This window comes from Cucumis sativus, chromosome 3, assembly GCF_000004075.3.
Source record: "Cucumis sativus cultivar 9930 chromosome 3, Cucumber_9930_V3, whole genome shotgun sequence".
In the NCBI taxonomy this organism is placed as follows: domain Eukaryota; kingdom Viridiplantae; phylum Streptophyta; class Magnoliopsida; order Cucurbitales; family Cucurbitaceae; genus Cucumis; species Cucumis sativus.
In genome coordinates, this window is record NC_026657.2 from 20,029,704 (window position 1) to 20,040,344 (window position 10,641).

The 10,641-nt window shown below is 34.5% G+C and overlaps 1 protein-coding gene across 3 annotated transcripts; it reads right to left on the reverse strand.

Moving 5' to 3' along the window:
• Nucleotides 1-880: 880 nt before the first annotated feature.
• LOC101219129 (poly [ADP-ribose] polymerase 1) lies at nucleotides 881-9,402 on the reverse strand. 3 transcript variants are annotated; one of them, XM_004151929.3, is made up of 21 exons: nucleotides 9,278-9,402; nucleotides 8,986-9,135; nucleotides 8,336-8,385; nucleotides 8,057-8,240; nucleotides 7,554-7,740; nucleotides 7,157-7,457; nucleotides 6,632-6,827; nucleotides 6,400-6,561; nucleotides 6,263-6,323; nucleotides 6,099-6,162; nucleotides 5,765-6,016; nucleotides 5,260-5,497; nucleotides 5,019-5,131; nucleotides 4,836-4,912; nucleotides 4,503-4,663; nucleotides 4,124-4,315; nucleotides 3,937-4,045; nucleotides 3,650-3,732; nucleotides 3,435-3,572; nucleotides 2,655-2,837; nucleotides 881-1,361 (listed from the first exon to the last, which is right to left on the reverse strand). In XM_004151929.3, the coding sequence occupies exons 2-21, from the start codon at nucleotides 9,127-9,129 to the stop codon at nucleotides 1,314-1,316; spliced, it is 2,943 nt and encodes a 980-aa protein (XP_004151977.1). In that variant the 5' UTR covers nucleotides 9,130-9,135; nucleotides 9,278-9,402; the 3' UTR covers nucleotides 881-1,313. The 3 variants fall into 3 exon arrangements, with proteins under 3 accessions (XP_004151977.1, XP_031738703.1, XP_031738705.1); XM_031882843.1 differs by lacking the exon at nucleotides 9,278-9,402 and having other exon boundaries at nucleotides 7,157-7,454; nucleotides 8,986-9,271; XM_031882845.1 differs by lacking the exon at nucleotides 9,278-9,402 and having other exon boundaries at nucleotides 8,336-8,440; nucleotides 8,986-9,119.
• Between the last annotated feature and the right edge of the window lie 1,239 nt (nucleotides 9,403-10,641).

Sequence of the window (10,641 nt, forward strand, 5' to 3'; positions counted from 1 at the left end):
AAAAGTATGAGAAACAAAGTATGATTTAAATCTTTTAGTTTACAAAAAGAAAAGAAGTTAGTAGGTTGGAGATTAACATTGAACGTAAAAGGAATCTATTGGAGTTGGAGACACTTTGACTTGGGAACCCAAATGAGACACAATCCTTTGGTTGGTTTCTAAAATGTGCAAAAACCTAAAGTATTGGAAGTCGAGTCTTACGAAATGGTCAAACAAATTTAGTTGAAAAGGGGAGAAGAGAGATTTGTTTTATTTCTAATCGACACATCTCTTGGAGGAACAAAGGGGCAACACATTAAAGAGATTTAATGGATCCATCGTCACAAAACTGAACAAAATGACTGTTTCTTCTTCCCACTTCCCATGTCATTATTAAACACCAGCTAGATTTTCAGAGAAAACAAACACCTTTAGATCCTCTTTTTTCTTTTTCCCCCCGCCCTTTTTTTTTTCCTTTTAGAATGGTGATCAAACCTTATAACATCATCCTTGTACGTCTCAAACTCTTTTAAGAGTGAAAGTTATCTCAATAAATCTCTCCCCATAAATCAATGCAAATTCTAGAAGCCTCCACCATAAAATTATTTCAGTATAGAAAGAAGAGGTACAGTTTATCAACAAGGGTAGTACCTTTCAATTCTTTTTTTAACTTTTTAAATGATTGTTATTTTAATTCATCACGTTCCCTCCTAAACTCCGATTATATTTCTTAATTTCTTACTATCTTCTATGATGTAGGGTTATATTCCTTTCTATCTTCTACAATTTCCCAGCTTGTATAGGCGTATGAAATAAGCAAACATTTGTTTAACAACACCTCACCAATGCACATGGCAGCCATGCAAATTCACAAACTTTCATCCCATTTGAACAACGAATCACATCCAATTGAAGCTTTGCCTTGAATCTTAAGAAATGGATTTTGACTGATGATACATGAATGTTATTGATTCAAAGAGAAGATCAATCAAGATCAACCAGTCATCTTTTCTTAGATTATGGTTTGGGCATATCACATTTCATCTTGAATCTGTTAATAAAAATCTAGTCACAAAAGATTTCAATTCAAACGCTGTTTTTAGGCAAAGCACATTTACCTTACATGGGTGGAAGTACGAAAAGATCTCCCTCCTCACTGGGTTACTCCTCAAAATGAGATCTTTTCAAGACTTGCACAAAAAAGGAGAGTTCAAAACAACAGTTCAATTCTTTCCCATATCAACAAGAAAACATAGAAGAAGCAGTTTCTGATCTGATGAAAGAACTGCAGGCTGTACAACTTTCCTTCAATCCAAAAACGATATGTTGTCTTCTCACCTTTTGTGATGAAACCTTACTTTCAGTAAAAATTGCATCTTAACCTGTTTAATCACATCCACAACTCTCAATCAGCCAATTATAGGAAATATCACTGCGTTTACTCCTAGTTCTACTTTTGAGGGCCACTTATCGACCTTGCAGAATTAATATTTTGTAAAACTGTATCTTTAAAGGGGTGTTCAAACAACTCATTTCAAGTGGGTGCAGTTAGTTGTATGTTTGTGACTCCAATTATAATAGTTGGTGCTTTCAACTATTATACCTACCTACAATGAAATACAATATTACTATTTCAAATCCCTTTTTGCTGCCATTTTTTCTACTTCTAGCTCCTCCTCTCTTTCTCTTTTTGTTACAGTGAGTAATTTCCTACCAAGATTAGAACAATTTATATTTTAAATATTGACAATAATCCACAAACTATAATAACTCAACTCCCCAACCACCCATAGGCCCTAAGAATATAATTATTTGATGATATTTAGTTGTTGAATTTCAGTAACAAGATTGCTTTCCTCTAATAAAGTTTTGCATGGTGTTGAAAGTAGTTGAATTAAATGAGCCAAATAAAGGACTAACAGGGTTTTCAGTCACAAACATAGTACATTATTTAAGAAAAACACTACAGTAGTTTGGTACCCCTGGTCCCCTGGTAGGATATTTTGAGTATTGCTTAAACCATTTTGTTTTCCATTTTTTACTTTCAACACTGATATCCAGTTCAGAATTTAGAAATAGTTAATGTTTCTCAACCTCTCACTTTCTCTTCTTTAACTCTACATATATTCCGTAGAGGTAGCCACTCTCCCTGGCAAAGGTATAATCAGAGGCTGCTGGCCCACCACAATGTGGCTGTTTACACCATCAGATATAGAAGAGAGATTATAAAACATATTTTGAATATGTATCCAAAGGTGTAGAGGGAGAACTTTTCCGAACTATTATCTCTATGATTGTCCTTTTCCTTACATAAGGTTTACTTACTTATCCTCAAGGAATCAGAAGCAGCGCACTTATATATCGACCCTTGTAGCACTCACCACTCTTCCTTTCCCTGCCCCCTAACCAACTTTCTTTAAACTTAAGTACTATATATAGTATGATGTGTGTCTATTCATATATAGTATGCATGTAATATCAAGATGGTATCTTAAATATTATGAGTACAACCAATTTAAAATGTTTCTCTTTCTCCCTATAAAATTACTACTATTACTTCATTATATAGTAGAATTTACGTGTTATAGAAAAGTAATATATAGTAAAGGACGACAAAGCAACACAACACAACCAGAAAATGCAGAATAAAACCAAAGCATTCTTAAAAAACTTACTTGGGCCGTATCATACACAATGTACTCATTGTACATTAACTCCGAAGCTTTAACATTTGACGCCACTGGTTTCCCACAAGGAACCACCACATCCTCCTTCCACTTCACGTGTTCCAACGCAGCTGGCACTTTCTTCCCAAGCCCTTTTGTCGAATGTTTTCCTCGAGGTGGTTTTTCCATATACTATAACCAACAAAAAGAAAAGATCATTTCATCTCCAACTCTTTCCAATAGGGGTGTAAACGGGTTGGGTTGAGTTGGGTTGGGGACATTTCAACCCAATCCATATTTTCGGGTTGGACAGGTTGACAACCCTAATAACCCGAACTATATTCTCAACCCAACGCAACTCAACCCTTAAAATATGGATTGGGTTGTCGGGTTGTATTGTTTTTTTTTTCATTCCTAATGTTTGGAAAGTTTAAATTGTTGTACTCGTCGTATCGATAAATACAACCCAAAAATTCAAACATTCACAAATTCAAAGTTTCAAACATCCATTAAAGTTCAACATTCCAATAATTATCTATATATATATTATTAATTTGGGTTGGGTTGGGTTGAATCGAATTTTTCAACCCCCAACCCAAGACCCAACCCAACCTGGAAAAAACCAAAATTTTCAACCCAACCCAATCCACATTTTAAACCAACTCAACCCAACCCACATAATATGGGTTAGGTAAACCAGGTTGTCAGGTTATTGGGGTTATTCTTACACCCCTACTTTCACTTTCCAATTTAACGACAAACAATGTTATCACCACAAAATCAACTCACTTCAGCTTTCTTCAGCTCGTACACCTCCCCTAATGCAACCTCACTCAAGATCATAAACCCAATGGGATTGTTCCTGTCCGTGTAGCAATACTGTGCACTTTTACTCACCAGATCCGCAAAGTATATTCCCTTTCCAAACTGCACAAACAAGAAAACGTACTTTAATTTCAACATAATTCATATTCTAAGAACCAATATGCACCAAATAGGTCTACCATATAACCAGTTGCTGGAGCTTCTGGAGGAGCTATTCTCAATCCCTGGCTAAGTATCCCAACAAAATTTGTCAGCCGTGAACCTACACCATATAAACATTAATGTCATACACTACTTCCTATTAGAGTCAACCTAATCAAAGCTCAACTAGGTAAGGCATTCTAATTTTCAACTAAAAAGTCAAAGGACTGAATCTTTATCCACACATATTAATGAGCTTAAAGGGGGAAAAAAGACTTTCTATTAGTATATAATTTTCTATATCAAAAAAAGGGTATAACGTTACCATGCCACAACAGCATTTTGTTCTTAAGTTTTTGTCGGAATGGAACAAACTTATCGAACTCCCCTTCCCTCTCCAGTGAAAATACTTCTTCAAGCTCCAGAGCCCAATCCTTCCAAAATGTAAAACAATATCAGATAGTATTCGTGAGAGGTGAGGAAAAGTATCGAGACAAGAGAAATAAACCAACCGTATGTGTTGGGGCATGAGTGTTGAGAAGATACTTCTCAATTAACTTATAATCCTCACTTTCGTGAGATATTGGAGCAATATCACAGTGCAGCTTCTTATATTTATCATCAAGAGATTCATGGCTGTCGCCATCAAACCCAACTAACCTAGAAGCAATCTCAATATCTTGGAGTGCTTCCAGCATTTTCAACTACGAAACAATGCAAAGTAGTCCACTTAAAGGAGGGAAACACGAGGACTTAAAGACAGTTCAAATCAAAATGCCTTCATGAATTAAAATTGCCAACATCATAGTTTCTCTAAGAAGATGCCAATAAAGTAAAATTTCCCATCCATTAAAGGAACCCCATGTGGTTAGGAGATAAGTGGTCAGTTACCTTAGACTTGAAATCATCCTCATCCCTTATAATGTGAGGATGAATAGAAGGAATCACCGTGAAAAAACGATTGCTAGCATCAATAATCAAGCTTTCTTTCATATATGGATCATGCACGCTACTGTTTAATAAGTTTTGGATTTCTGTTAAAGCTTCAAAACCTAAAGTAGATGTCAGAAAAAGTAGAAATATAAGAATTAAAAACACAATTTTGAATTAACAATATGGTGCAATTTGGGCTTGAAAACCTATTTCCTATTTTTTTTGAAAAATTAAAAACGCAAGAAATGTGGTTGGTGTCCAGTATTTGATGGGTGATTCAAGACAGTTTACCCTTCTGGATGTTACTTCTGCTTAATTTTCCAAGAGGCATCTCTGACATATTTATCTCAAACTCCATCATAGCAGCCCTGCAAGACTTATGATTAGTGTTCGACACGAAAATAATATAAATATTTACATATATCATACAAGATTCATGCCTCCCCCGCGATAAGAAAGACCATTTGGAAAAACCTGTAAGTTTCCACATTGAACAGCATCTTCATTAATTCTGCTAATTGAGGAGCAAGTTTAGTGGCTGGATAATTCTTTGGTTTCTTTGGCATATCTTTGTTCACTCCATAATCCTACAAGTTCCAACATTGAGACGTGATTCAAGCATTAAAATTAACGTATCAGGAGATGTGCTGTAGAACCGAGAAAGCAACTGGTAGTAAAGAAAATGGTGTGATATTGATGAAAGGAAAAGTGGTACAATATCCAGTGGGAAGAATCTGCCGGGCTGCTTTTCGAAGTTTAGTTTTTGTTCCCAGGCTTCCCAAGGATTCCCTGTCTTCTCAAGGAATAAGCGTTTGAATTCCCGTATCGCATCTGATTTTGTCATCTCCTCAAGTTTGACTCCTCCAATTTTCTCATTTCCCACTCGACCCCATTTGCGAAAAACATAGCAGTCTGAACTCTTATCATCTTGAATGATTTGGAGAATATAATAGCTTCCAATAGTAAACATAAATATGTAAGAGATTGCACAGACCAATCCAAGTAGAAGTACTAGTCTACTTAAAAAGGAAAGTTCAAAACACACACACACACACGTTATTAATAGTAATAAACACACACGTTTGCACTTTGCACCACCCTTTCTAAAAAATTTTAAAGAAATATCAGTACATCTAAATCTACCTTCCCAAAATCTTAGACAAATACCTAGTTTGGATGCATAGAAAGACAGCTTTGGGTGCAGGGGATCATAAGCATACCTATTAATTCCAGTTAACAAGTCTGACATGTTTAAAGTTGTATTATAGATACTTTTCTTGTCTTCAAGAATATGACCTGTATCCTGCAAACCTGAGGATTCATGCACTGCACTTCGCCCTTTCACCTTTACAGTGACCAAGCTGGTGGACTCACTAGTGGCTTCTACTTTGTATCTATCATATGGGAGCTTCTTCTGTTTTCTAAAGCAATCTACCAGATACTCCTCCCGAACTATAGGTATCTTCATCCTCCTGCTCATTAAGTTCAATGACCAAAAGAGAAATAAATGAAATTTAAAAGATAAAACTGACAATTAGAAGGATCAGATGATACCTCGCTTTCTTCATTTCTGGATTATATTCATCCACGTATCCACTCACAACTAAGCAATTAGTATCTGCACTTAATTTTTGTCATCAAAGTGAAATAGCATAACATATCTAAACGAGTTACATGCTGGGTGACCACTGAGGTGATAAAGACAGTAAAGAAGGTACCTTTCTTTATCTTGGCATGAACAGCTCCACCTTCACCCTCAATTTTTCTTTTCCATTCTCCCTGCAAGATTCAACACAATGATTTCAACTATTGCATTTCGTACAATGAAAGTAATTTCAAGCATACAAAAGCTTACCATGGAATCTTTTAATCCATAGAAGGAAACTCTTAGCTCAGCCAAGTTTTCAGAATTTGATGATTGTGATTGACCATTAGAAGTTTGATTGCTATTGGTAGTACTGGAGGTTGGTGGTGGCAATAATCGAATAGGTTTTGCACCTTTTTGTGATTTAAACCACTGCAAGAGACCATAAGATGTGAAATCATGATTCATGTGACTTTCATTTAAGATTGGTTTTTGTAGAAACCTTGCTAAGATATAGATTGCCAGTTTCTTCTGGGACTTTCCACTTCCCTCTAAGGCGCTCTGGTTCACAAGTAGAGTAGCTACACTTGCTCCATGCAGACTGATACCCGTGACATCGATACATGCCCCGAGAGTAACATAATGAACCAAAACAGATGGGGCATTTTGCAAGTGCTCCAAACATCATGCCATCGGCACTAAACAAGACATGCATCAATTAGGAAATGTGCCAGTACAAGAAGCAACAGAGAAAAACCTTTTGAAATAACAGATTAAACCACGACAACCAATTTAGATATACCTAAGATTAAAAAAAGAAGACATTTTTTTTAATATATAAGAAAGAAAGGAATGGACATGAATAGAAAAGGATATCTCAAGTTATCAACTACCCTTCAAGAATTACCACAAGATGCTAGCACCATTGTCATAAGTAGTGCATAGAAAGGGGAAGTCCAATACTACTCTCTCAAGAACAATCAATTGTAAGAAAAGAACGAGGCAAGGCTTGATAGCAAGAGAGTACCAGCGATCACGCAAATCAAGCTCTGATCCTGTAGAATCTTGATCATTAGATTCAAGCATTTCCCGCAACTCGCTAGTCGTTACATGCTTTTTCAGATCATCTTTTAGCTTCCATAATCCTTTACTTTGTGCCTCCAGTTTACTCACTAAATCAGCTGAATTTTGGCTGTCTGCTGAAACAATAGCATTTTTCATGGACCTGCTTTCAGAAACATCTCCTGTAGCCTTAGTAACTTTAGAATCCTGATCTTCAGCAGTGTCTTTTTTACGTTTACCAGCTTTTGAAGTTGTTTGTTTCTCTTCTATGAGCCACACACATGCATACACAAAAGAATTAATGAATGAATGAAATTAGAACATCAAAAACACTATTTTGCAGATTTACATGAAGGCCATACCATTTTTTACAGCAGACGAAGGCTTTTTAACCAAGGTACTAATAGCAGCCTGATCAGAAGGTGGGAGGTTTTGCCAACCTGCCAACTTCTCAACTTGGGCAGATGGACATTGTTCCATGTAGCAGTTTGCATGGTACCAAGCAAGGCCCTTGGTCCCTTTACCATCTAGGACAGTGGACAAACGAACCTTGGAATTGTTTTACAAAATCAATATTTATCTTCAATGAGTCCATAGACATGGATGACACAACAGAGGAAAAAAAAATAGAAAAATAAAAGAAGCACATTCTGCAAATCCCCAGTTCCCTTATAAAAAATGTCACCGATTATTTCTAATATGTATGACCTCTAAATCCTCATAACAGCATGTAAACCTTCTTTGGTCTAGGTTTGAACTTGAATCCAAGAAATCCAAATAAGAAAGGGTTAAAAGCTAAGAGATGTTTAACTACGTTCGGATTTAAAGAATATGATGTTAAGAGAATATCGATAAAGAAAACTACCTCTCCTTTCATAATCTTCTGTTTGCAGTGCTTGCAAGAAGCACGTGAAGTTTGTGAAACTTCAATACCATACTCTATAGGTGTAACAACAACTGCAGCTGCAGCTACACTGTCTTCCACATACTGTCTGATCTTCAGCTGATCTTCCCATCTCAATGAGTCAAGTCCTTCAACATCATCAATTCTATCATATGGTAAATTTGAACCAATGAGAAAATTTTCCGGATGTTATACATGTATATCCATATGGTAAAATATCGTTTTCATTAGTACACATACGATTTGATCTGTTTTGCTTTCTTCAATATGCAGGCAGCGTGATTCCACATCTGGTTCAGAAAAGTATGAGCATATCACCAATAAGAATGTTCGATCATAACCTAACTACAGGTACACACCAATGAATTTAAAAGAATATGTCAAGGACGATGAAGGACGTCTAAGAAACATATGTTCCAATTAACAATCAAACACTAAAAGAGAGAAGTTGAACAGAATACGATAAGAGAAGAATTAATTCTTATTAGCCGAAAAAAACAAAAAACACATTGTTAACTAGAAAATGCATCAAAAACTGATAATTAGGGAATTTCACAACAATGCTCTGCAGTCTGCACAACACCCAAATTGAAACAACTCCCCTTCAGAAATTAATCCATATCCATTTAAAAAATACACAAACGTCTTCATAAACAAAGGTTTTGCAAAAGGCAAAAGTCGGTGAGAGCCGATTCCAAGCGGAAGCAAATGCAAACTCCAAAAAAGAACAGTTAATAGAAGATGATAACTAGAGTAACCTATAAACTGATACGAAGAAGAAAAACAGAGTTACAGAAAACCTAAACTTGCTGGTAGAACTAATAAGAAGGGTTGTAGGAAGAAACCCAAGAGAGAAATGACACTAAAAACAGGGGGAAATAGGTAAGTACAGGCATGAAACCGTCGAATTGGGTGGCTTGAACCATCTTGCCAAAGCGAAGATTCTCCTTCTGAATGGGACTTTTGCAGGTCTTGCAGGAGGATCGAGAAGACTTGGCATATTCGACCTTCCATGGCTTCTGGGGTTCCGCCATTTTCACCTGAACTCAACACTGAATTAGTATAAGAATGCACCGAATTACAGTCACCCACAATCCACAATGAGGAAACATATATATACGGTTAAGGAATGTTGGGTGTGAGGGAAACTGAGAATATTTGTTTTAAAAAAAAAGTTGTAACCTTTGGTCAGAGGAGAGTGAGTGACACCGATCGAAAGAGACGGAGAGTCGGAAAAGCTTCCTCTCGACGATTCACTTTGGGCCATTTTGACTTTGGGCTAACCTTCTTCTTCGGCAAGCAGACAGGATAGCCCAACTTTTTTAATACAAGTTAGCCGTTCTTTTCCAATATAACAAAATGAATCCAATTTCTTATACACTTATAACGAATAACAACATATATAACAACTTTATTCAAAAATGGCCAAACTATTTTTTCATTTAAATTTTAGCAAATTATATTTTTACACGTACATCCAATTTTATAAAATATCAAAATACCTATCTTTCATATCATAATTTTTTTCTTAACATATGAGGAGTCAAATTACATTCATCCGTTGAATCACAAAAATAACCAAATTATTATTTTGAATTAAAAAAATTTTATGCTCTTTTTGTTTAAATGAAAACTCGCTTATTTGTTTGTTTTTCAATGTTTCTTATTAAATTGTAATTAACTTATTCTAAAAATATACCATTAATTCATTCAAGGGTGGAAATGAATTAAAATTAGAAAAAAATTTACATTAATTGTGTTTATATTAACTTTTAAACCAAAACATATTCATTTGACTTAATAACATTAATTAAATTAAAATTTATATCACTATTGGTTTAAAAATGTAATTAATGTAATTATCTCAATATATTGCGTTCTTATCAAAAGACTTGTTTATGTAATTAATCTGTGATATACAGTTATGAATTTATCAAAAGTGTTTTGAGTATAATTAATTTATGATATGCAATTAGGAGTATGTAATTAAGTTTGATGCGTAAATAAGGTAGAGAACTCTATCATAACCTCTTCATAATATCTCGCGATTTAAAAGATATCAACAACTATTCATTTTTTTAATTTCACTATTGTATTAAGATTTTAGCAGCTTTATTCATTTTTTATTTCAAAATAATATTATTATTAATTTTTATTGACTAAATCTCCAACATTTTTTATTTCAAAATAAGGTATCAGATCTTAATTTATTTTTAAATTTTGAATTTTGAATTTGAAAATTAAAATTAGTATTCTTATTAACATCTCAACCTTTTTATTACTATTATTTGAAAATTAAATCTCAACCTTTTTATTTTAAAATAAGTTAGAATATTTAAATCCTTAATTTATCTTTTAAAATTAATTGTTTTCAATAAAATAGGCTAGGATATTGTGCTTTTAGATAAAATCTCATAAATTTCATATACATTTTATTAAATAAATAATATTAATTAAAAAAAAACAACTAAAATTCCCCTAAGAGACAGGGAAATAACTTTTGTATCTTTTTGTTTTGAGGGAAGGTCTTTGTTCTTCCACCCAAG